We start from the raw sequence: 26,164 nt of genomic DNA on the forward strand, positions 1-26,164 counted from the left end.
CTGCTGGCATGCTAAATCCTGGTGCTGGGATTGGGCCTCGTAAGAGAGCTTGGGGGACTCCCTTGGTGAGCTGATGCTTCGATCGGACCAGAGCCTGTACTGGCTGGCGTGTAGAGTCAAGTCTGAAGTCACCCCAGGTGAGATTTCTTGGAAGACTTCCCTACTAGGTGGCTGGACTCAAACCTCGGCCAAAGGGGAAATCTTGGGAGTGTGTAATGCCTGTGTAGTGGTCAGCGTGCCCAGTCGCACATGGAGGACGTGACTGCCAGCTCATCTTGGCCAGCAGAGGACATCAAGTGCCTTGTCAGCAGGGTAGACAGCAAAAAGGGTTGGACCACTCTCTTGGCCAAGCTTTGCAGCATGTTCCTCGGTCTGTGGATGCACTAAAGTGGATTTGGTCAGCCAACAAAGCTTGGCAAGATTTTCTCAACCCTGGTGCAATGAAGCGGAGAATGTCTCAGAACTATCAAGACCACTTAAATGACGCCCTGGGGAGCCCTCTTCCCCAACAGGGTCTCTAAGAAGACATCAAAGGACCCATCTCTGGGTGCTGACACAGTCTGACAGAAGGAGCGCCCCCCCTTTCCTCTCCCTGTGGACATAGGAGAAAAATAATGGGCACATATACCTCAACCCTCCCCACCCTAATCAGGGACCTGCATGGGTGTGCAGCCCTCTCAACTATGCAGAGAATGTTAAAAAAAAAGAAGGACATGCTGTTTGAATGGACTTTGGTGCTTGCTTAAATCTGTTTTATGATTGTGAGAAAGCTGATCTTTGATTCCATTTCTGTCTTCACATGATTTCAACAATTGAGACTGTGTAATCATTACCCAGCCAGACTGTGAGTAATGTGTCTTTTGGTTTCTGACAGTCTTGTAGGTCAGCATACAGAGAATGTTTCATCTTCGCACAGCAAAGGAAAGATACCAAAATCGAAGTTAGAATCGGAGGTTTCAGCAAGTGAGCAGGCTGATGGCACTCCCAAATCTGCCTTGAATGCTTCAGAGAATTTAAAAAATGAGGTGAGCACATAATCTTGCACTGTCTTTTCTTTTGTAATTAATTGCAAGACATACATCTATCTGTCATAACATCAGACAATGAGGTGTTTAACATAGAAATGACGTGAGTGTAGTTGACGTGTGTGTAGTTGATGACATGTGTAGTTGACGTGTGTGTGGTTCACGTGTGTGTAGTTGATGTGTGTAGTTGACGACGTGTGTGTAGTTGACGTTTGTGTAGTTGACGACGTGTGTGTAGTTGACGTTTGTGTAGTTGACGACGTGTGTGTAGTTGACGTTTGTGTAGTTGACGACGTGTGTAGTTGATGTGTGTAGTTGCTGTCGTGTGTAGTTGACGACGTGTGTAGTTGACGACATGTGTGTAGTTGATGATGTGTATAACAGACTTAGGCCATGCTGGCTTCCTGTGCTCCTTCTGGAATCTCACAGGATGCTGTGTGTTATGTATAGGTAGGGAGTTTCTGTTATTGGCAACTATTTGAACGCACTTATGTGAAGTCCTTACTGAAGCAGTTTCATCCTTTATTTCTGTCTCTCATTCTTGGTCTTTTTTTTTTCTTTTAAGATTTTTTTTATTTATCTATTTTATTTTGAAATCTGAGTTGGACAACCATCTACTGGTTCACTTCCCAAATGGCTGCGACAACTGGAACCCAGTTAGACCAACCCAGGAGCCTGGAACTCCATTTAAATGTCGCACACGTCCACTGCAGCCATCATTCACACTTTTAGGATGCACTTTGAGAATACACAGATTTTTATACCCCAAAGAATCCAAATGTCACACAAAACTTTCATTAACCCTTATCTTATGTGAAGTCAGTACTTCTTAGAATAGTTTTGTTATGTTAGCAAAACTAAAAAAAGTAAAGGAGAAGACATTACCCCAGAGTCTCAGTACGCTTTGGTCCGTTACTTACAACGCAGGGAGAGGGGAAGAGAAGGTAGTATTGATGCCAGGGATGCTACCTTCTGTGTTTTTTTTTTTTTAAATTGGAAAGGCGGATATACAGAGAGGAGAGACAGAGAGGAAGATCTTCCATCCAATGATTCACTCCCCAAGTGAGCACAACGCCCGATGCTATGCCGATCCAAAGCCAGGAGCCTCTTCCGGGTCTCCCACGCGGGTGCAGGTTCCCAAAGCTTTGGGCCGTCCTCGACTGCTTTCCCAGGCCACAGGCAGGGAGCTGGAAGGGAAGCGGGGCTGCCGGGATTAGAACCGGCGCCCATATGGGATCCCGGGCGTGCAAGGCGAGGACCTTAACCACTGCGCCACTGCGCCGGGCCCCTTCTGTTACTTTTAAGCAGAGCGAGGCACAGTGGAGAGAGCGCACCGGGACAGTGGGTATGCCGCTTGGCCTTCTTGCCTGTGTGTCTCCCTGTTCACTGATGCGCTCAGCCCCTTCACATATGGGTAGCAAGGGGCCACAGTTGGCCAGCTTGCCCTGCTTTTCCAGATGCATTAGCTGGGGCTGAGTGGAAAGTGGAGCAGCAAGAACTTGAACTGGTATGCTCAGAAAGGATGTTGGCATTGCAGTCGGTCACTTTACCTGTTGCGCACCATTGTCAGCCACTTAAGCAGCTTGTTTTTATTTATTTGTTTTATTGTTTTGAAGATTTATTTTCTTTTATTGGAAGGCAGATTTTTCAGAGAGAAGGAGATACAAAGATATTATGGCTGCAGTGGTTGGAGCTAAGCTGATCTGAAGCCAGGAGCCAGGAACCTCTTCCAGGTCTCCCATGGCTTTGGCCGTCCTTGACTGCTTTCCCAATCCACAAGCAGGGAGCTGGATGGAAATTGAAGCATTTGGGATATGAACCAGCACTCATATGGGATCCCAGTGCATGCAAGGCGAGGACTTTAGCCACTAGGCTACCATGCTAGGCCCCTTGTTTTATTTTAAGTTCATTTTGTTTATTTGAAAGTAGAGTTACCCAGAGAGAGAGAGGAGACACAGCTGGTTCATGACTCAATTGGCTAGAGTGGCTAGGGCTGGGCCAGGGTGAAACGAGAGGCCTAGAAGTCTTACTGGGGTCTTGTGTGGGTGGCAGAGGCCTGCGTACCTGGTAATCTTCCAATCCCTTCTCAGGGGCGATTTCAGGGAGCCAGATCAGAAATGGAGCAGCTGGGCCTGGATCCAACTGCCCACAGTGGATGCCAGTGTCCCAGGCCACTGCGTCACAATCCCAAGCGGTGTTTTAGTTATATAGGAGAATTTATGGTTATTAAGCTTAAGTATCTTTAACCCCAAAGTTAACTTTAGATTCTTTGACAATAATTAAAGGCCATTTTGCTTCTCATGATTTGTGTGCAAACAAAAACTAGACAAATTTCTGAATTTATTCTTCAGATAGAGGATTTGTTGCTGTGCAGCAGTTTATTTTGTTTCTGAGTACTGTTTGATTTTGCGTGGAGGCTAATAGACAGTGTCCTAAGATGTTAGCACAGTCCGTAGACCTCTTTCACGTAAGAAATAGATGAAAGCCGTGGGACAGGAAACACGTGGGATCAAAGAGCAGTGTTTCCAAGTGCCGCGTCCACCTTGGTTGCTTTCTGGTTTGGAGTCTTCTGTTCTCTCACAGCTGCTCAGTGAATCTGCTTAACAGCAAGTCAGACTTCGGTCTCAAGATTCAGTTCAGTGAAGCGACTGGTTCTGTGATAGTTTTTATAAATGTAGGAGCTCAGCGTGTAATGGACGACATTCTTAGGGAACTTGCCTTTGTTTCCCAGAGGAATAAAAGCAAACATAATTGTCAGATATCACAGCAGCAGATAAAACCATTAAAATAAGTCTCTCTTGGCTCTGTGAAGTGTTAAATTCAAACATCGCTTTGTCCTAGGTTGGCTTGTGCTCTAACTGTTTGACTGAAACTGAGTTTTTATTTTCCAAGAGTCTTGAACTGTGGTCGAGTCTCTGCAAATAGGCAAAAGAATAGAGTTTTAGTTATACCTTAGCTAAATTAGGATTGCTAAAAACTACGTGGAGGACCTGCAATGGGCCAGGCACTGTGGATGTAGGGTAAGCTGCCTCTTGCGATGCCTGCATCCCATGGCACAGCGTCTGAGCCCCACCTCTGCCTCCCACCCGAGCTTTAGATAATGAGTCTGCAGACGCCAGGTGATGTTCTGGCACACGTGTGGGTGGACTGGGCGTTGGCCCTGGCTGGTGCTTTGGCCTGGCCCCGGCCTGGCTGTGTGGGCATGTGGGGAGCGCTGAGTGTCAGCAGGAAGTTCTTCTCTCCCGACCGTGGCTCCTTAGCCCGAAGTGAGCGGCGTTTGATGGATGCGGGGTTTGCTCTCTCGCCCTCCTTGTCTCTGTCAAAACATTTTTTAGAAGACATAATGGTTACAGAGTTTTTACATACTTTATATTTATACTCAAAAATATGCGTTAATATACAAAGTGTTACTAAATAAGGCTTTAGTTTTATTTTTCAGAGGTGATTGTCTTGACATTGTCACAGTAGTGAAGTATGTGGCGTGTATGTGGCGTATACATTATTCAGCAGAAGGGAGAGCCAGCGTCTGCCTTTCCCAGGTACACTTCCCACACCTAGTCAGGATCCCAAGCCATTTTCTAAAATGTTGTTTCCGAGTTTCTCAGGTAGCTATAAACACACATTGTTGCTTTTCTTCTTTTTTTTTTTTTTAAGATTTATTTATTTTTATTGGAAAAGCAGATGTACAGAGACAGAGAGGAAGATCTTCCATCTGATGGTTCACTCCCCAGGCAGCTGCAAAGCTGCAGCTGAGCCAATCTGGAACCAGGAGCCAGGAGCCTCTTCGAGGTCTCCCACGCGGGTGCAGGGTCCAAAGGCTTTGAGCCGTCCTCGACTGCTTTCCCAGGCCATAAGCAGGGAGCTGGATGGGAAGTGGGGCTGCTGGGATTAGAACCGGTGCCCATATGGGATCCCGGTGTGTTCAAGGCGAAGACTTTAGCTGCTAGGCTGTTGTGCTGGGCCCCATTGTTGCTTTTCATAGCATTTTCTCAACATTGTTTTTGAGATTTGACCATTAATTATTTTCATTGATTATAGTGATATATAATAGATTATATATTTTCGTTTGTTATAGTGACTATATCATAAATTATCCATCCTTCTTATAGTTAGGTTTCTGATTTTTTTTTTAAAGATTTATTTTATTTTTACTGGGAAGTCAGATCCATAGAGAGGAGAATGCCTGTGTCCTGTATCTGAGTGGCCGTTCCAGTTCTGTCCAGGTCCCTGCTGCCGGCTCCACTGCCTGGCGTCTGGGCTGTGTGGGAGTCGGCCACGTCGGGCTCTGGCTCTGGTTTCCTGTCCCAGGCATTTGGGGAGGAAAACAACAGATAGGTGCTCTAAGGCTTTCTAAGAAATACTTTTTTTTTAATGATTTATTTTTATCAAAAAGTCAGATATACAGAGGAGGAGAGACAGAGAGGAATATCTTCCGTCCGCTCTTTCACTCCCCATGCGGGCGCAACAGCCAGAGCTGAGCTGATTTGAAGCCAGGACCCAGGATACTCTTCTGGGTCTCCCACACGGGTGCAGGGTCCCAAGGCTTTGGGCTGTCCTCGACTGCTTTGCCAGACCACAAGCAGGAAGCTGGATGGGAAGTGGAGCTACTGGGATTAGAACTGGTGCCCTTATGGGATCCCAGCGCGCTCCAGGTGAGGACTTTATCCGCTAGGCTACTGCACCCGGCCCATAGGTTTCTGATTTTTTTTTATATTAAAAATAATGCTGCAGTGAGCATGCTTTTACATGTTTTGTTAGGTCATGTGTGTTCCACCGATATTTTCATATAGGAATAGAATACATCTTACTGTTGCTTGATTTTAGATATTCTTTCAACAGTCTGATTTCCCATAGTTTATCAGACTTAACACGATTGGCACTGCCGGCCGCAGTTTAACTTCCGTTAGATTGGTACAATTTGTGTGATATCTCTGACTTTATTTGTATTTCATTATTACAGAGATTGTATTTGCTTTTTGCTGAATTTGGTGTTTTCCCCTCCGTCTTCCTGTGCTTGGCTGATTGGTGGGCATTCTGTAAATCGGCACTGGGCCTTTGCTAGGCACGGGCCGAGCCCGGCTGACGGACGGCACCAAGGCCCCACTCTGCTTACTCTCCATGTAGTTCTCGCTTGGGAATTACAGTGTCAGCAGGTGCACCAGTATTACTTCTAGCGAGTTATGGTTTTTTGAATCCTGTTGAATTCTTGTATTAGCCTGAATAAAAACTTTTTCCTTATTTTCTTCCAAAGTTCTTTTCTACAGTTAGTTTTGAAAAGATCCATGAAGGTTCATGTGTGTGATACTTCTTGTTAAGGATTTGTGGAAATAAGATTTGTTTTACCTCAGCTAAAAATTAGCTTGGTTTAATGCAGTTCACCTAAATTGGGGAGGAGGTGGCCCTGAGTCTGCTGCTTGTTCACGTGAGCAGTCCCTGCATGATCTTTCCTCCTTGGAAGACATCACTCGCAGGTTTCGTTTTAACATATAAACCATGCTCGGAACATTAGCATGGGAAATAATCGTGGTGTAATTAAAGGTTGCCATTCTTTGAAGGTGAACTCACAGTTTTATCTCTTTACCTTTTTTGTTTTTTCAAAATATGACTCATCCTACAATTAGACGTTAAATTCTTTTGATAGAGACACTTATGTATTTACTTTTACAATTGGCCAATCTGTAATCTTTGACAGTTGAAGTCTGTTTCTTCTTTGTGTTTGTTCAGAGTTCTGATTATACAAAATCCGGAGAAATGGACCCTACATCTGTGGGAAACCCTAAGGACCCGGAAGACATCCCAACGTTTGACGAATGGAAAAAGAAAGTCATGGAAGTAGAGAAAGAGAAAAGTAAGAAAATAATGAGGTTCTTCTCTGAAACTTTGTCCATTTAAGTGAGGGTGGTTTAAACATGATTTTCTTGTTCTAATTGGTAAAAGAATATATCTAAAAATTTACTTTTGAAAACTTTTAAGTGGTGAAACTTGTCAGTTTGCTCTTTTCGTGTATTTATTGAAGAGCTAGAAGGAAGTGAGGAAGGCGGAGACCCTTCGATCTGCTGGTTCACCCCCATGGGTGTGGCTTCCCTCTGCCAAACCGGGCTCCGAGTGCCTGGGGCCATCTGCTGGTGCCTTTCCCAGCCATTCACAGGCTGCTGGGCTGGTACCCTGGCCGGCAGCCGCGTCGATGCTGGCGTGGCAAGGGCTGGTCTAGCCCGTGAAGCCACATGTGCGTCCCTGCAGCTTGCTCTTGGTTATCTCATCTATGTCATTTACCCCATACACTGTAACTTTGACCTTAATTAAAGTTTACTCATAATCTTTTCAAGTGAGGATATAATAAGATAAAACATAGTAGCGATTTCAGTCTCACGAAGAGGAAAATAGAGGTGTGGAAAATTCCAAGTAATAAAGCTTTAAAGTATAAATACAGTTGGAGAATCATTACATTTGTGTTTTTTATTTGTAGAGTAAGTCTCTGAGTTAAGAATTCTTAATGTTGGGTTTACAGACAGGAAAATAATATTTATCCTTAATATAAATTATATAAACCATAAACCTTGGTTCTCATGAGTAAGCTTCATTTTCTGAAATATATTACTAAGGCATGAATCAAGTGTTGTGAATTTTCATGGTGGTTCACTTTATTGGAAGATGTCTTAAAGCTATTGTGAAGACTCCCTTAAGTATTAAAACTTGTCTTCTGGAAGGCAGCTTGTTCTTTTTGAGATTGTTGTGTTGCTGGGAACATTTTCAGGCATAGTTGTCATATGTGTGTTTATAATAAGGTTTGTCTGCAGGCCAGTCAATGCATCCATCTCCTAATGGAGGGCCCCCGGCCGTGAAAAAAGTCCAGAAAAACCGGAATAATTACGCCTCGGTGGAGTGTGGTGCCAAGATTTTGGCGGCCAATCCCGAAGCCAAGGTACTTCAGAATGCAGTTCTATGTGAATATAGAAAGTGATGTCTGCATTGAGATAGACATTGGTTTGCTCGGAGCTGTGCTAATGTGAATGTGTGCTGGTTCAGTAATGTAAGGTTGTGCTTCCAGACCTTCGCTTGTATGAGTTCGTACTTCTCTCATTTGGTCCTTTGTTCCCTGTTTCTAACTTTTGAAACTCACATGAAATCTGAACAGGAAATAAGCAGTAGGGACTATTTTTCCTTCACAGTAGCAGACGTTGAATTTTTAATGTGTTCTGTTAACAGAGTAGTTTGCTGCTGTATACAGCTTAACTAGTTGACTTTGCCAGTTTTATGCATTCTTCCAAAATGAGCGTTTCAAATCCCTGGGTGAACTTTAAGATGCAATATTACAGAATATCCTAACAAAGTTTGAATTGCAGCAAATACTTTTATTTTTCCTAAAGTAACATATTCCCTTTTTTTGTTGTAAATAGAGCACATCTGCTATTCTTATAGAGAATATGGACCTTTATATGTTGAATCCTTGCAGCACTAAAATTTGGTAAGTACTGTGACTTTTGTACAGTATTGGCGAGATGTGCGTTCCATGCTAGGCGTGTTTGTCAGAGTTCTATTGATTTATTCATCCAAAAGTTGGAAAGTGTGATCGGGCTGGTGCTGTGCAAAGTTGGGGATGACTGCATTCTTTTGAAGGGTGTCCCAGAAAGGGAACGGTGACAGGGCGGGTTGGGAAGTTAGGAGATGATGTGCTGTGGGAAGAGAGGTGACACAAGGGTTCCTGCAAGTGGAAATTTGGGCGCCGAGTCTGAACTGAGAGGAAGTAGCAGATGAGCGTGGCACAGTGCTCAGTCCCCCTGAGGAGAAAGGGACGATGCTAAAGGAAGTGTGAGGGACCCGAGCAAGGTCCTTTAGGCACAAAAATCATTTTTGTTGATTTACTAAAAGGAATGAATCAAAAAATAGCTTATGAGGGGGTCTTCAAAGCTTTTGTGCAAAGTGTTTGGGCCACAGCCAGGAACTAGGAACCCCATCCAGGTGTGTGTGGATAGACCTAGTTATTGTAGTGGCACTGTTGCCTGCTGGGGTCTGTGTGCATGGCAAGTTGGAATTGGGAGCCAAAGGTCAACCTGGGCACCCTGATGGGAGAGGGGCATCGTTGGAAACAGATTTTAGACAGAGGGAGAGGCAGAGAGAGAAGGATTTCTCTCTGCTGATTCACTACCCAAACAGCCTCGAGCCTCCAATGGGTCTCCCCACAGCGACAGGATCTGGAAGCGCTGGGTCATCCATCCTCCACTGCTTTCCAAAGTGGAGCAACCAGGACACCAGCCAGCACCCCTATGGGATGCCGGCACTGCAGGTGGAGGATTAGCCCCTTGAGCAATCGTGCCGGCCCCGAGACTCAGTGATCTTAACCAGGAGGCTAAGCAACAGCTCCTTAGATTAGCAGATTTAAAGCACTGGAATCATTTTAGCACTATTTAGATTTCTTGTGTTGTTTATCGTGTTGTCTCATTTAAAAACCTTTTTGCCATAAAGATCTTCAAAATAAAAAAATGACTATTTTTACTTATGTGTCTTCATTTAACCTCTCCAGAAATTTTTCTGTTTTGGTTTTTATTGATAGCATCTATTAGATTTTATTTTATTGTTCATAGAAATCTTTTCTGTTTAGTTCCGTATATTTTTGAGAATTAGTCTGTTAACTTTGTTTTTTAAATTTTCCGATAGACACCTTGGAAGTTGCCAGTTGCCTTCTAAGTTGCTCATGTGTTCAGAACTGAGCTGCACTTTCCTGGCCTTTTGTAATTCCTGTGCTGTAATTAGACAGTGCAGTGAAGTTGCATCTGTTAAGTTTCACTCGCTTTCATGCAGCGTTTGTTAGTTTATTAATATTTTCTGCTTCTAAGAACACATGAGACAAAAAGAATTGAAAATATTTTAAAATTGATTATAATGAGGCATGGTATATATTAATATTTTATGAGACAATTTATCAGGCATACAAATATTTTAAATTGTATTTTCCCAGTGAATTGACTGTATGCTTTGAAAATATTTGCCTGCAGGGCGCATGTCTGTCCCTCTCCTTGTGGTCCTGTGCCATTCTCTGGCTTTGTGTCTACCTGTAGGGTAGTGATGATGGGCCCTTAGCACATCCTCACTCTGGCCTATAAGTGGGAAAAACGAGTGGAGAGCTCACAGCTTCTTTTCAAAGACTTGACCTAGAAGTCATACTTGATTGCTCTTGGTCACATGCTTCACCCAGAACTCAGAAACACAGCCACGCCTAGGACATGTGGCTCAGCGTGGTGGCCTTCTACTCAGATGCCCCTTAAGAGCTTGGATGGTAAAGGGTGTCCGGGAAAAATGTGGAGTAGGCCACAGTGTTGGCCGAGTGGTGTGCACAGTGGGTAGTACCTCTCCAGTGTCGTTGCAGACAAGCGGTCAGCTAGAGGAGGGAGAGAGGGCCCCTCTTGGAGAGCTTTCCTCTACAGGGCAGTTGCCTATTCATCTACAACTTTGTGCTGTTGCCAAGGTTAAACTTAAATTTTAATGTTTGGTTTATTTGATGTGTAATTATCATTTGATAAAATAGCTGATTAAAGCAGTATCATGAGTATTGTTTCCTCAGACACCGTGCTCTGTGCACAGCTCCTTGGCGAATAGTTTGGGTGTTCCTTTGTGAATAACTCAGGTCATACTTTCCCTTTCTTCTCTGTATTTTAATCTCTTTCATACAAGTCCAGTTTATGTATGCTATTTTGTCGTATTTAATACAGACTTTTAATTAGTCTTGTAAAATTATCTGTTCTTTTTGAAGGTTTGTTATTGAACTCTGTGAACCCATTCAAGTGAAACAGCTTGATATTGCAAACTATGAGCTGTTTTCATCTACTCCTAAAGACTTCCTGGTTTCCATCAGTGACAGGTAAGATTGATCCTGTGGTGGATCTCTGCTCTGCACACTCCAGAGCTTGTCGCTGGGTGTCAGGCATTTTGTTTTCCTATTTGCTTGTAATAGCAGTAGTCTATTGTAGGCTCTTGTTAATCACGTTCCTTCATTAGCTCAGAGCAGGCGCGGAGCAGGTGCAGGAGCAGGGGCTGGTACGCGGGCTGCTTGGGTCACATGACTCATACATTGCAGAGACGAAATGCCGAAGTCCTGACTTGTAATCATTATACTCCATTGCTTCCACATTTTCTTTGAAAGTTATTAGAAGTGTAAAATGTACAGATGATTCATTTTGTATACTAAGGTATTATTTTGTTAAAGTCTACTGTAAAGATTTTGGGGAGATATTTAGGGTTACAGAAGTAATAAGTAAGGCATTTGGGGGAAGAACTGCCTTCCTGGCATGCAGCATTGTGAATGTCCATGGCCACTGTCGGCATTTGCATGCATTTTGTTGTGGTTTTTTTTATGTATCTGTTAGTTCTACAGCAATTATATTTACATTTTGCTTCCTACATCTTGAGATTATCCTCTTGTCTTTCACATAGACCATTTTAAACCATTTGTTTATTTTCAGTTTATTTGAAAGATAGGAGGTGTTATTTATCTACTGGTTCATTCCCTAGCTGTTGGTTGGCTTCCCACACCCTGCGAGCCCCCTGGTGGGTGGGTGGGACTGCAGTCAGGCCTCCCCTGCTACCCTCCCCATGTGCTCCAGCAGGAAGCTGGAGAGAAGCATAGTTGTCAGGACTTGCAGCAGGCATTCTGGTTTGAAGGGCAGTGCCAGCCCTTAAATATCGTAGTATTAGTGAGCTGCTTCATTCATTCTCTAAATAGCTTTTTGGGTATTGGTGGTAACCCCAAGTAAAAACGGCTTTCTCCACTGACTGCCAAATTGCCTGAAATGGCTGGGTTTGGCCAGGGCCTGAGTTACATCCAGGAACTCAGTTGAGGTTTTCCATGTGGGTGGCAGGGAGCCTGTGAGCTGAGGCATCGCTGTCGTAAGCCAGCATCTACATGAGCAGAAAGCTAGAATTGGGAGCTGGAATGGGGCTGGGACTCTCAGGCTGCCAGTGGTCACTCCAGTCCATTCTTATCGTATGCTGGTTCTCAGAAGAACCTGTCATTTTAGTTGGAAGATAAAATGTGTTATTTAATTAAAGGAGCTGTGACTATGGACCTCAGAGAGAAAAAAAAAATATGTATATATATGTTGAAAATGTAACCTTTCAGTAGTTGATCTGTAATTTTGTAAAAGATAGTTATTTTCCTATTTTCCAGATATCCCACAAATAAGTGGGTCAAGCTGGGAACTTTCCACGGTAGAGATGAGCGGAATGTGCAGAGCTTCCCTTTAGATGAGCAGATGTATGCGAAATATGTGAAGGTAATGTTCATACATGTAGGACTGTGTGTGCCGCACTTCGGCCAGTAAACCTGCTGAGCATTCCGAAGCGTGGAGAGGACATTTATTATGCCATATGTTAACCAAGTAGTTCTTACTTGAAACAGATTTTTAACGTATTCTCTTTTGTGTTATTGGAAGCGTACACCAGTTTATTTATGGTCCTGATGCAATTTCAAATTATAGCTCTCACATTCGTTTTGAGATTTCATGTAAACTGTCACCTTTATAACATTATGTTTCTAATTTGAGACCAAATTGCTGCTAGTTTGATAAAAAAAAACAGGTTCTTAAATTATTGGAATCTGATTCTTAGGTCACTTCAATTTTAGTACCCAGTTATTAGATACTTATTTTGGCTTTTGTCTGTTATATATTCAGGTGAATTCAGTGCCATTCAAATGGCATTTTGAAATACTGTGAGCTTTTAAACGCTTCAGTACTGCTTCTCCTCCACCAGCTAACTGGATTTCCTGCTGGAGAAAGTGCCTGCTCCTCCCCTCACCCTCTTAGGGGCCCTTGCTTATTCGCAGTAGGATCTTTTGGGATGGTAGCAATTGTAGTTTCTGACTTTTCTTTAAACATGAGAACTTAAATCTACTTACTTTTGTCTTCTGGAATTTTGCTATCTCTTAAAGCATGTATGATTAACTTTTAAATGGGTAAACTTGTAGTATTCCTAGGCTCAGTATAAAAATACTAAATTTTAGTTTAAAATAGTTTGTCTTTTCAGTTAATAATTCAGAAGTTCAGAAAAATGAGAGTATCTTCATTTCTTTCTAAAATGACTACTGAAACAAATATTTAATGTCTGTATGTAGCTGATACTCTTTTTCCTGGAAGAAGATGACAAAAATTGTTTGCCAGGTGAAACCATTGTATTTGTAAGAAAGACAGTTCACAAGTTATGAAATGGTTCTGAGCATCATTCATTATGCTGTCTACTGTTAATAATGAGAGAGCGTTTTACTGGTGACATTAAAAAAAATAGCCATTTTTAAATAGTGAAAGATACAGAGCATTTTGATTATTAATTTCACCTTTTTTGCAAAAATGAAACTTTTATAGAATAAGTCTAAAAGTTTTTGCTTTGATGTTCATAAATACTTTGTAAGTTTCCCTGTGTTTTCCTTATCCTAAAAGAACTAAGTGCAAATGTCCACATTAATTTTTAGTAGCTTACATTTTAGAGGGTTGATATATATCCTCCACTTCTGTTGTGTTTGAAGTTACACAGAATGTCAAAATTTCATGTTTTCCTGGAAGCACATTATATAAAGCAATAAGAAATGATCATATTAATGTATGAGTCTGTACATGTCTGTGTGTATCAGTATTCACGAACGGGTGTGTACATGTTTACATCTCAGACTGTATACGCCGCCTCTTGTTTCTGTGAATCTCTCATATATAAAATAACTGATGTTAGCTCACTTCACTTTGTAGCCTGAAAGTTAGTTCATGATTTCTGAGATGATCCTTTCAAGTTAGGACGGTAGATTTTCATTCCTTTGACTCCTGAAGAAAGCTGTGGAGTACTACAGTGTTACCCAGCACGGTGCGTAGCTCCTGTTCTGTAAGCACGCGGTGTGACGGCGTCCGACTCTGGCACTGATTGCTCTTTCTTTTCCTTTCTCTTGCCTCAGATGTTCATCAAGTACATAAAGGTTAGCACCCTTCTCTTTTGCAATATTAAATAGCAAAGCAAAACTTGACAGGTATTGGATTTTGGGAAATGAGCTATTTTTGGAAATGATGTAGTTAAAACGGCTGTGTTCTTGGATATTCTCACCTATGCTTGAATGGCATCATGTCTCACATGCTTTTTATTCTTTAGGTGGACTTGGTTTCACATTTTGGATCAGAGCACTTTTGCCCATTAAGCCTTATAAGGTAATACAGAACAAAACACTTTCATTGAGTGCTTTTTAAAAAAGATCATATGCAAAACTCACATATTTAAAACGAAGAAATAATTTTCTCTTGTGTAATGTTAACACTGTAAAACTATAAGTTGTTGAATATTTCTCTTGGATGCAGTTCTGAAAACAAATCAGAAAATGACCTTCACTAATGTGTTTGGTTTAGCTTGCCTGCTTCTTGCTTTCATGATAATAGGTGTTAAGTTTTTGTCTGATAAATTTCTAAATGCCTTCAATTAAAAATGTTTTAAAGGCAAAAGGCCATAGAGAGACAGAGATACGTCATTGCTGGTTCAGGCTCAAATGCCCAGAGCCTGGCAGCTGCCAGGAGCTGGGAACTCGGTGTGAATTGCCTCCTTGGGCCATCACCTGCCATCGCCCAGGAATGCGTTAACAGGAGGCTGGGACTGAAGCCGGGCACCAGCAAATGGCGTGCATGCGTAAGAAACAGCTTCTTAGCCAGGAAGCCAAAGGTCCGCTCCTACTTCTGCATGCTCACTGGCATGGAAGGAGTCCAAACACTGGTTCCCGTTGAAACAAGATTAAAGTTGCTATTTGCTGTTGACTGGGCTCTGTTGAGTCTTTGGTGGAATTCTTGTTAACAGGGTATTTGGCACGAGCATGGTGGAGGAATATGAAGAGATCGCTGATTCGCAGTACCAGTCAGAACGCCAAGAACTATTTGATGAAGATTATGGTAAGTGCTGGCTTTAAGCAGGTGACTACTAGCGATTTATTTTTTAAAATTTCTTAATCTGTTTGAAAGACAGAGGTATGGAGAGAAAGAGGGAGAGCTCTTCTGTGTGCTGATTCCTTCCCCAGATGGCCACAGTGGCCAGAGCTGGAGTGGTCCAAAGCCTGGAGCCATGAGTTTCATCTGGGTCTCCCATGTGGGTGCAGGAATGCAAGCACTTGAAATGTTGTCCACTGCCTCCCCAGGCACGTGAGCAGGGCCTGGCTCATTAGTGCCGCAGTTGGGACTTGAGTTAATGTCCAGATGGGATGCCAGTACCACAGGCAGCAGCATTGCCCACTCGCCATAGTGCAGGCCCTAGGAATATATTTTTTAAGAGAGTTTAAAATTGGAGAGAGAGAGAGGGAAGGAGAGGCAGAGAGACCTTTCCTCTGCTGTGACAGAGTGTGAGGGGCCAGGCTGAAGCCGCAAGTCAGGGCTCCTTCAGCAGACTTCCTGTGTTCCCTGAAACAGATTGTGTAAAACAATAAGGAACATTTACAACATGCTAATGTTTTTATAAACATATACCCATGACATATACATACGTGCAGCCACGTGTATCAGTATAGAAATGGATGTACAGATGTGTACATATTTATAACATCTCAGACATTATATGGCTCCTATTTCTGTGGTTTTATAATCTCTCATGTATGAAATAATAGTAATTGGTTAAAGTTAATTTATGACTTATGAAATTATTCTTGGGCCACCTTGTTCTACATCTCCCAGGCTGTTAACAGGGAGCTTGATCAGAAGTGGCGCCACAGGACATGAATCAGCACCCAGATGAGCAGCCAGCAGCGTTAGCCACTCTTCCACAGCTCTAACCCGGAGATATTTCTTTGTTTTTAAAATTTTACTAGTAACAGCTTTTTAGTCTTTGTTTTGTAATTTTTCAGCCTAATGCCATTTTTTTCTTAAACTTACTTTATAATATCATTGCTTCATGAATTTTATTGTGTCCCAAGTTTATTGACCAGTTATTTTTAACTGCAACTCCCTTTTATAACAATGATATTGTAATTTAAGATTATAATGAATTTTTAAACTCCTATGGGAATTGGCATAGTAGAAATGGGCATTCATTGCTTTGGTTTGCCCTCAGTCTAAGAGTAAGCTCGTTAAGGCCTAAGAAGCCCCCGGAACCTGGCTGGGGAGAGGAGGGTGTCGCCAGAACTGCCGCTGTGCTTCGGCAGGAACTGTTTGCGACGCCTTACATGGAGCCAGCTTTCTGCTGAGTGGTAGGAAGACCTTGGCTAGGGTTTGGCAAAGTATTTTCAAAAAGCTTGACTAAAAAGCCTTAGTACTGTTGTTGAAATTTTGATAAGCATTGGTAATTATTTTGCTTGGTTTACATCTGTTTCTTAAATCACTTCTGATTTCGTTTTCTTTTGTGAACAAGTTTTACTTATATAATTAATGCTTATTACAGAACGTTTTAAAGTCAGATGACTTGGACAGGACATAATTTGAGCTTTTCAGCATGATATTAGGACTAGTTCTCGGTATAACTGCTTCTGTTTTTTCTTTAAAGATTATCCACTGGATTATAATACCGTGGAGGATGAATCTTCAAAAAATCTTCTTGGTTCTGCTACAAGTGAGTATTTCAGAGTTTGCCTAAGCACTCGCTTGAAACGCCTCCATTTCTTTATGGCTGGTCTGTTGTGTAACGTAGGAGGCTTCTACACCCATTGCTGAACTGAGATACTGCCTTCTCGTAGTATTTGTGCGGAAAGGGCTAGCGGGCGGCTGTGTCTGTGTCCCTCAGGGGTGCGCCCTCAGCCCTGCGCACACCCCCATTCGGGCAGATCCTCTGCAGGCAGGGGGCTCCGGCATCACAGAGTGTTTATACATCTGTGAGTGAGGGTAAGTATTTAATAAAATTTAAGGCTCTTTCTGTCCATAATAATAATGAGTAACGATAATAGTAATACTATGCTCTTTGTAAACTGTAAAATCCATGCAGCCAAGTATACGTGATGCTTTAGTCATTGTCAAATAGTACTTGACCCTGTGGTAGGCTGGGTAAGAAGACTGTTAGAGAAAAACCATCACCCAATTGGTACTTTATTTTCACTTTAGAATGTGGATAGATATGTTTTGTGTTTTTGGTTGTTCTTGAGGAATATAAAGCCAACTGGGAGTAGTTTTGCTTTTTTAAAGATTTACTTATTTAAAGGCGTGGTTAAAGAGAGGGATCTTCTGTTTGCTGCCTCACTGCTCCCATGGCCATGTACGACAGGAGCCTGGGACTCCATGTGGGTCTCCCACCGGCCTCTTGCTCCACTGCTTTCCGAGCACATCTGAAGGGCTGGATCAGTAGTGGAGCAGTGGGGGCTTCATCCAGAGCCGCCTAGGGTGTTGGTGTGGCAGGCACAGTTTAACCTGCTGTGCCACAGGCAGGTTCCAGAAGTCATCCTTTTTTTCCCCTTTGTTTTTGAAGGTTTATTTATTTTTAAAAATTTATTTTCTTATTTTATGATATAGTTCAGTAGGACCTGGTATCTCCCTTCCCCCTGAAGTCTTCTTTTATTTAGAGATTAATTACTAGTAATTTATTTACTCATTTGAAAAGCAGAATGGCACAGGCAAAGAAAGGGGGTGCTGTTGCATCCCCTGGCTCCCTCCCTCAGTGCCTGCAACGACAGGGTCTAGGCCAGGTGTAAGCCCTGTGGGTGACAGGGGCCCAAGTACTTAGGCCAAATTCAGCTGCTTTCCCAGAAGCATCAGCAGGGAGCAGGCTGGCACACAGGCTTTGAATACCAGTTTCAGTGTCAACATTGAACTTACAACTTTTGAAAAAATATTTAACCAGTAGCTCACATACTTCTGTATGTGTTTGATATGACTGCAGTATATGGAATTGAATCACTTTGCTGTGTTTCATAGTCTTTCATTCTCCCTTCTTTCCTTCTCCATAGAGAAATATAGAGCTCATTGGATTTTTTTTTAATTTGCTTATTGTTATTGATTGGAAAGGCAGAGTTACAGAGAGAAGCAGAGAGAGATTACCTGTCCACTGGCTCACTCCTGCAATGGCCAGTTGGTGCAGGAGCCCAAGAACTTGAGCTGTCCTCTCCAGTTTCCCAGTCAAACGGGGAGCTGGATTGGAAGGGAAGGAGCCAGGGCATGAACTGACACCTGTATGGGGTTCCGTGGCCCCGGCCCCCGAGCTCAGTGGAGTGTTCAATGGAAGAGTGCTTGGAAGTATCCACAGGAGGGAGTAATCCTTTCATGTGATCATCTTCTGCTAAATATACTTCTCCCTTTCTGACTGGTTCTAATTACTTGGAAGGCAGAGTCACAGACAGCAGATCGTTGTATCGGCTAGTCCGCTCCTCAGACGGCTGCAGCTGGGGCTTGGCCAGGCCGAAGCCAGGAGCAGCAGCCCCTTGCACGTCTCCCGCCTGGGTGGCGATGGCCTAGATGCTGAGTGGCAAGGGCTCAAACCTGCATTCTCAGTAGCTTAACACGTTGCACCACATTGCCAGCCCGTTACTGACTTTTCAAGATGTTAATGTCTACTCTTTAAGAGGGCGCTTGCCTATCTAGTTGATCATACTTAATCAGTATTTAATTTGCTGCTGTTTGTGTAGTGTTTTAGAGATGAAAGGAATGATGCTGTTTTAGCTTGGTGGATAGTAGTACTGCTTGTGCACTTAAATTTCTGTTGAAGTCCACGTGGTGATTGTTCTGCCTGTTGGGTAACTTACTAATGCTAACCCCACTCTGAGAGGGCTTTAAACTCTGGCTTCTGTTGGTTACTGGAAAAGAGATGGTGTTCTGAGGAATTTATGCCTTACTGTAAGTCTTGATGAAACCATTATTCTGGGTTTTGTTTTCTATCTTCCTGAGATTAAATCTCAGAAGCCATTTAAATCCTCATATCTAAGAGTGTCAGTGGAGGATATTACCCTGTGTCAAAAATTTTCACTTCTCTGAGCCATGTGTTTTAATTACTTAGAGGATCTTGTTTAGATCATGCTTTCTGAGTCTTTTTTTCTGGAAGCTTCTTATTTCTTGATAATGCATCATTATTTTTCTCTTTACAGCTCTCTAGAGGGGCAGTTAGTTCTTTTCTCTTGCAGTGTTTTAGATGTGAGATGAGTGGGAGGAAGTCACCGGAGCCTGGGTCTCCATCGTGTAAGTTTCAGAGCAGGAGGACCTGACATTGTTTCCTTCCCCGTGTGTTCTCTGAGCTCGGCCCTACAGGATGGTGACAGTGCAGCACCGGGCCAGGGCACGCCGGCATCTGTCACAGCAGTGGCTGCCTTTTACTGTCATCAGGACCAAACTCTGAGTTAGCTGCAGCTTGGCTTGCTGCTTCAAGCCGAATTTTCGTGTGTGTGTGTGTGTGTGTGTGTGTGTGTGTGTGTGTGTGTGTGTGTTTTGCACTTGGCCATCTACAAAGTAGCATTTAGTTTTTGGTGGTAATAGAAACATCTTTTCTTCCTGCTAGGAAGAGCAGGTGAATACCCCTTATCAGAAATGCTTGGATTGTAAGTGTTCAGCATTTCATAATTTAGGGTGTATATACATGCTTGATGATACATGTTAGGGATAATACCCAACTCTCAACATAAAATTTCTCTGTTTCACATATATGATATATATACATATATCCTGATGATAATTTTATGTAGTCTTGCCAGTGTGCCTTTGACAGTGAGCTACCACATGAGGTCAGGTGTAGAAATTTTCACATAATGCTATGGCTGTGATCAAAAATTCCAATTTTGGAACATTTTGAATTCCTGGCTTTGTACTGGGGATGCTCATTTTGTAGTTAGTAATTAAAGGGAATATATGAGTGTGTCACTAGAATATATTATGCTTCTGATGCGACATGGTTATCAGAAAGTATGTGTTTTTTTATCATTTTTTCCATTTTTTATTATATTTTTGACAATCTTTACATAGTCAGTTAGGGTAAAAAGACTTAAGGGCTACAGGAAAGTGGGTAAGACTATTATTTCCACATTGTTTCCTTCATGTATCTGAGATAAAGGGGGATTTTAAGGGAGAAGCCCCACCCAGTCTCCCACCTACCCCAGATCCCGGATGTGGGGCATGCTCTGAGCCTCTTGCTCAAGTGGTTTTGGTAGTTCAACAGTTATGAATTGCTGCTAAACTTGCCTTTCTAAGCACGATGAGGTCATTGAAGAATCCACTGATTGACATAGTTCACCTTAGAGTTTCCATCTGGCCAGTCTTTCACTGCCAACATATGGCTGAGGTGGTTGATTGACTTGTTCTGTCCTCTGTCTTTTCATGGTTAGGGTTCTGAGCCTGGCATTTCAACTGGGGAGATGCCAAAAGAAACTTTGTCTGAGGTGTTCCCAGACCAGATTCTTGTATATACTAGCAAGTATAGAGCCCGGCACAGTCCATTGCCCAGATCAGCTGGTGGTTGCAATTGCTGGGTCGGTTCTGTTTCCAGTGCTGTCTTCCACGCGAACCAATGGGTGTTGCATTCCAGCCTTGTTCTGCCAGCACACACTCGGCCCTCACATAAACCAGTAGGAGCTGCAGCCTAGTCAGAGTGACCCACAATAACCCCCACCAGGCCCGCCCCTATCCTGGTTTGCCAGTATGTGTAGCAGACTGGTCCAGTTTGTCCCACATCCCATTCAGCTCTCAAACATGTCGATGGACATTGAAGGCTAGTTCAACCTGACGAGCCCTACTATCCAGCCCACACACATGCTGTTGGGTGCCTTTCTGTCTAGCGACCCCAGCCCCTGTTCTGGTTTTTGTGTCCTCCAGTGGGGGTGGTAATCCAAGAGGGAGGAGCCCACTATTTCCCTTCTAGGCCACGCCCACTCCCAGATCATGCACTCTCCAGGTGATTCTGCAGTTTAACTTGACAGAATTAGCCCCCAGTGCCAGCTTCTGCCAGTTGATACTGCGGAAAAGCCCAGCCAACCCTCACCCACTCTCATTTATGCTTGCACAAGTCGGAACAGTCAACCCAGCCTGGCTTTTCCCTGATCTAGTCCACATGAGGCCCACAGGTGTTGTAGCCCTGTCTAGTTTGGTCTGCACCCATCCCAGCTCACGCTCTCCAGTGGGAGTAGCTGTCCAGCAGGGGAGTACCCCCATATTCCCGCTGCCGGCTCCGCCACCTCTCTTGCTGGTTCTCATGTGTGCTGGTTGGATGCTGGCTGCAGTCACATCTGGTATAGATAACCTCACCTTGGCATTCCGTATTGTGCATTGGTTTTTGTCACAACTGAACCTGGCTCGACCCACACTCTGTTTCGATTTGCCAGTGGATGATTCAGCCTGAGCTGATTCAGCCTGATCTGCCCCCGACCCATGCCAAATGTATGCCAGTGGGAAACTTTCCATGGCCTATTCTGGGCTGTTTCTTTTCTTACTTCTTGTGCTTACCTGCAGGTCTGTGTCCTGCCAGAGGAGTTGCCCAGGCTCCTCCATCAGAACCTCTCCCAATGTCAGATTTCACGCATACCAGGGGGTCCATGAGCCAGGCCTACTCAGTTCACCTCCTGTCCTAGCAGGAACAGTGGCTTTTCCTGACTGGCCTTCAACCCAATCTGGTTCTTACTGTTGGATGTTTCAGCCCAGCCAAGGCTGGTCCATACCCACATACAGCTCACACATGGCTGGGTAGAGGCTGAGACCTAGCCTAGTCTGTCCCACATCTACCCTGGTCCTCCAGAGCACCAGATGGTGTTAGAGTCTAACTTGGCGTGGTGCGTCCAATCCCAGTCTACACTTGTGCTAAGTGAGACTACAACCGTATCCTGATCAGAACACAGCCCCCATTCCAGCCCCATGCCCCTTGGTGGGACCCTCCACCCAGGTAGGGTGTCCTCTTAGCTCCCCAACCGGGCCTGTTCCCAGCCATAGATCACATGCATGCCAGCGGTTGCTCTGACTCAGCTTGGCTCAGCCCCTCACCTGTCCCAGCTCTTTCCTTACTATACTGTGGCCTAGGGTCCCTGGCTCACGCAGACCAGCAAGAGCCTAGCCTGGCATGACCTGTGCTTCATCCTGATTTCTAATTTTGCTTGTGGGCTAAGGTTTGCTCAGTCCTGCCCGGTCCACCCCATTCCATTACCAGTTCACACATTAGCCAGCCATTGGAGCTATTTGCCTAGCTTGTCCAACCTCCAAGTCTGGACCATGTGTTCACCAGTGGGAGCTATGACCCTCCAGGTGAGTTTCCCAAGTTCCTCCTCTTGACCCACTCCCAGACCCAGTTCTCATACATGCCAGTGGGTGTTAGGCCAGTGTCCAGCATTGTCTAGCCTTCCATTTGGCCTTGTATGAGCTGGTGAACGTTGCAGCCTGGCCCACCGCACACCCTATTCAGGATGCACATTTGGGTGCTGCTGCCTTGAGCAGTCCAGACTTGTCGGTTCCTTTATCCATGAGTGATGGCAGGCTCCTTGGTCACACCTAGCTTAGTCCATCACCACCTCAGCTCTTGAGCTAACCAGTGGGGTTAGTATTTCCACGGGGTTTGGCCCACACATCCCCCACAGAATCTACCCTGGATATGGTTGTCTCGTGTGCTACTTAATTCATGCCCCTGCCTAATATGACCCATTTCCTGATCAATCAACATGTCAGGTAATAGGATATGATCCTGCTAGACAAGCCCTGAGCCTTAGCTTTTGCATGTACTGATGTTTTGTGATTATAAGTACTACACAGTATTTAAAGGAGCTTGGTATATCAGTCTTATCCATAAAGATCATCTGGTCCCTCTCCTCCAACTTACTAGGTCTCGTTACCTTCGCTAACCTTCAAAGGAAAAGTTACTCTGTTGTTGGGATTCTTTAGGACCGATTGACATTCCAGAAGTACAGTGGGCTTGACATGGAGATACCTAAGCAGTAATTCAAAGCCCCAAAGCCCCAGAGCTGGCCACCAGGCGGCCAGCAGGTAGAGCCTGGTGCTGAATGGTGCACTGGCCACCCAGGGACAGGTCACCAACAGGCTGCTGGAAGTTTAAATCCTCAGGTCCCAAGTTCGCCCCCTCTCCAATCCCATCCATGATGGTGGCAGGTGGGGCCTGGGCACGCTATCAGAAAGTATGTATAACACATACTTAAGCACTCTGTGTTTAAGAAAATTGATATGTGTAATATGAAAGGCAGGGTTTGAAAGAGACTCTTCCGTTAGCTGGTTCACTGCCCACGAGGCGGCAATAGCCACAGCTCAGCCAGTCTGAGTTAGTGCAGGAGCCTGAGAATTTGGATGGTGTTCTGCTGCTTTCCCAGGCACATTAGCAGGCAGAGTGTGTGAGAAGTAGAGCACCAGGACTTGAACTAGTGAACTAGTGTCTGGATGGGCTGACAGCGTCCCAGGTGATGGCCCCTAAACATTTCTAACATATAATGTACTTCACTGCTCTGCAAGGAGAAGCCATGATAGGAGACCGTTGTCTCGGCTTGTATCTATGAGTTCTGGCAACTTCCCGACCCAACTCTTCATGGTACATCCTTAAGCTAAAGCATTGAAATCTTCTACCAACAAGCTTGTCCTGGGCTTTCTTGTTTACTTTGCTATTCTTGCCAATCTGCTTTTACTTTTAGGTATGTATGTGTTCCATGTTTTGCTTAAATTACCTTATTTACCTTATTACCTATATTTGCTAAATAATTTTTAAATCAAAATGTATTTTATACATATTTCAAGGTCTTGAAAATAGAAATAGTCTTCGTTTAGAGGTACCCGAGAACATGTGGGAGAAGGTGGGATTATCAGTTTATCTGATAGTTTATATCCATAAACTACTTAGCCTCAGCAACCTGGACAAGTGTGGTGTGCACATCAGAAGAAGCCATTGGTGTGCCAGAGACTCATAATACGGAAATACTAAATTCCTAGAAAAGCTTAATTCCTAAAGGAAGGTTGTGAGTAAGTTTCCCCAGTCAAGGAGTTAACTGTTCTGTTTTTCCATGTTCCACATGATTCTTTTATTCTGAAAGGATTTGACAAGTTGGGTCATCCTGGTGACAAACTATCACGAGTTTGGATGCAAGCTGAGCATGAGCTGACTGTTCACTATCCTGCTTGCTCTTAAGAGAAAAAAAAAGTTTTCTCATAAAATAGGAAAGTTCTTTTTTTGTTTTTTAAGATGTACTTATTATTGGAATGTCAGAGTGAGTAGAGGACAGACATTTTCCATGGGCTGGTTCGCTCCTTCAAGGGGCCATTCCCAGGAGCCAGGAGCCGCTTCTTTCTCTCCCCGGAGGAGTAGGGACCCAAGGACATAGGCCATGCCCTGCTGTAGCTGGATCACAAGTAGTACAGCCTGGACTTCAACACTGGCACTCAAAGGGTGTGTGAAGTAGACTTTCTTACACATTTTGGATTTTGAATCTAAGTGTAAGTAAGGGAGTTTATGTAACAGTATAGCATTGATTTGCATTGAAAGTGGACTTATGAGGAAATAATAGCTTCTGCTGTCCTTAACTTGACTGGGTTTCCATTCCAGGTGTTCCCTTGTTCTGAGGGGCTCAGGGCTGCTTCTCTGTCCATGCATTTGCCAGGCTGAGGTCTGTGACAGTTCAGAATGGCAAATGTCACGCTGACGAGTGGAAGCAGAGTGCTGCTGTCAGATGGCTTTCAGATGATCAGGTCATTAGATGAAGATCAAAGCAACAGTGACCTACTACCAGCTAGCGCCCCAGACTTCCGAGTCAGGTTTCTCCCTCTGGACACACGTGTGTACACAGCCTTCCTGATGTGCCAGATAGCTCTCAGAGCCTTTCCTGCTCCGCACATCTCTGATTCTCATTGGGACAGAGATGCTTTGGTGTGCTCTGCTAGGAAGGGAAACTTGGAAATAACTCACGAGTCTTCCTGTGTAGCCCTGCTGCATTTAGTATTTTCATAGGGATGCCTGATGCTGGGTCGCTGACTTGTAGTGTAATTCCAGAAGATAAATTGGAGGGGGAGCTTAGTTTCCCTTGAAATGATATTGCGCTGCTGGGTGGAAGCCTTGCTGTGGCTGGCGCCAGCTTCCTGTGCAAATGTGACTTGAGTGAGGTCCTCCTCATGGACACATTAAAGATTTTGACTGACCCTTCCTGGGATGGGCGACAGTGTTAACTAGCAGGCCAGTGGTTCGGTCACAACCCTGAGGGTTGTATGGTTTTGACTTTTACCTGTTTTGCTTCATTTCCATGCAAATCATGAAACATTGTGTCTTATAATCAACAACAAAATGTCATTGTGACCAGTGAGTTTTTGAAAATAATCAGAGGTATTTGTTCTCTAGGAGCACTATGAATTTGGAATTTAATGGTGTTACTAATGAATATTATATGCTGATAATGAAAAAGCAGTCATCCATTTGGGAAAACCTTTTTTTCTTCAAACTCTTTTTGTCTTAAATTGTAGATTTTTTTTTTCTTTTAAAGAAAATACGGATTTTGATTATCACATTTGCAGATCTAGTACAGACTATATTGAATTACACCTTTTGGTAATCTGGTGAATACTGTTTTCAAAAAGTTTTGGGAAAACTTTACAACCAAAAGCGTATTTAAATTTAAAATTCCTAGGAATTTGGATTTATGCTTTATATCTGAGGCTAAAATGTATTTGATTCTTGCTTTGGACTGAATTAATAAGGGAGATAAAAAGACATTATGAAAAGAAACGCAAAAAGACCACTGCAGGTTTTTTTGACTATCTGATATTCATGTTGTAACTTAGGTGTATTGGTTTTTTTCTGATTGAATTTTGTTTTAGATGCCATTCTAAATATGGTGAATATTGCTGCTAATATTCTGGGAGCAAAGACTGAAGACTTGACAGAAGGTATGTATCGTTTTACGAGTCTTTCTAAGTCATCTGCAGTCCAGGGATCCTTCTAGTTAAGAAAAAGTCAGTAATAAGCCAAGAAAATTTGATTTTTCATTTAGAAATGTGTGACCCAGAAGGAGCTTTCCAGAATTCTACTCTTGATCGCATGTTTGGATTGGAAGTCCTGTGTATGTGAAGTGAATGCGTTGCTTCCCAGTCCTCCCTCACTGTGACGGTGATGTCCTGCTTGTCGTCACTGACGTGTTGATGTCCCAGTGGTGCGCTTCATTTGCTTTCTCTTTATGGAGCCAGTAATTCGATTTAGGAAGTCATTTTATTGTTACAGAATAGAATATAAGAATATTACTTTCAAGGGGAAACAGTTTTGTCTTTTTTGTTAAA

At 43.5% G+C, this 26,164-nt stretch overlaps 1 protein-coding gene across 3 annotated transcripts in view; it reads left to right on the forward strand.

Annotated features, from left to right (window-relative positions):
* The window catches only part of SUCO (SUN domain containing ossification factor), a 73,140-nt gene that overhangs the window by 25,203 nt on the left and 21,773 nt on the right, over positions 1 to 26,164 (forward strand). For 2 of the 3 annotated variants that reach the window (XM_040984265.1, XM_040984266.1), the window contains exons 6-16: positions 875 to 1,025; positions 6,750 to 6,873; positions 7,811 to 7,947; positions 8,423 to 8,490; positions 10,774 to 10,881; positions 12,187 to 12,292; positions 13,957 to 13,977; positions 14,148 to 14,203; positions 14,838 to 14,929; positions 16,506 to 16,571; positions 25,709 to 25,777. In XM_040984265.1, the coding sequence (XP_040840199.1) occupies positions 875 to 1,025; positions 6,750 to 6,873; positions 7,811 to 7,947; positions 8,423 to 8,490; positions 10,774 to 10,881; positions 12,187 to 12,292; positions 13,957 to 13,977; positions 14,148 to 14,203; positions 14,838 to 14,929; positions 16,506 to 16,571; positions 25,709 to 25,777 (998 nt within the window). The remainder of the gene's footprint in view (positions 1 to 874; positions 1,026 to 6,749; positions 6,874 to 7,810; positions 7,948 to 8,422; positions 8,491 to 10,773; positions 10,882 to 12,186; positions 12,293 to 13,956; positions 13,978 to 14,147; positions 14,204 to 14,837; positions 14,930 to 16,505; positions 16,572 to 25,708; positions 25,778 to 26,164) is intronic. The other variant, XM_040984267.1, reaches the window with a different exon arrangement.

The sequence above is a fragment of the Ochotona curzoniae genome, unplaced genomic scaffold, assembly GCF_017591425.1.
Source record: "Ochotona curzoniae isolate NIBS_2020 unplaced genomic scaffold, NIBS_Ocur_1.0 contig_4105, whole genome shotgun sequence".
Classification (NCBI taxonomy): Eukaryota; Metazoa; Chordata; class Mammalia; order Lagomorpha; family Ochotonidae; genus Ochotona; species Ochotona curzoniae.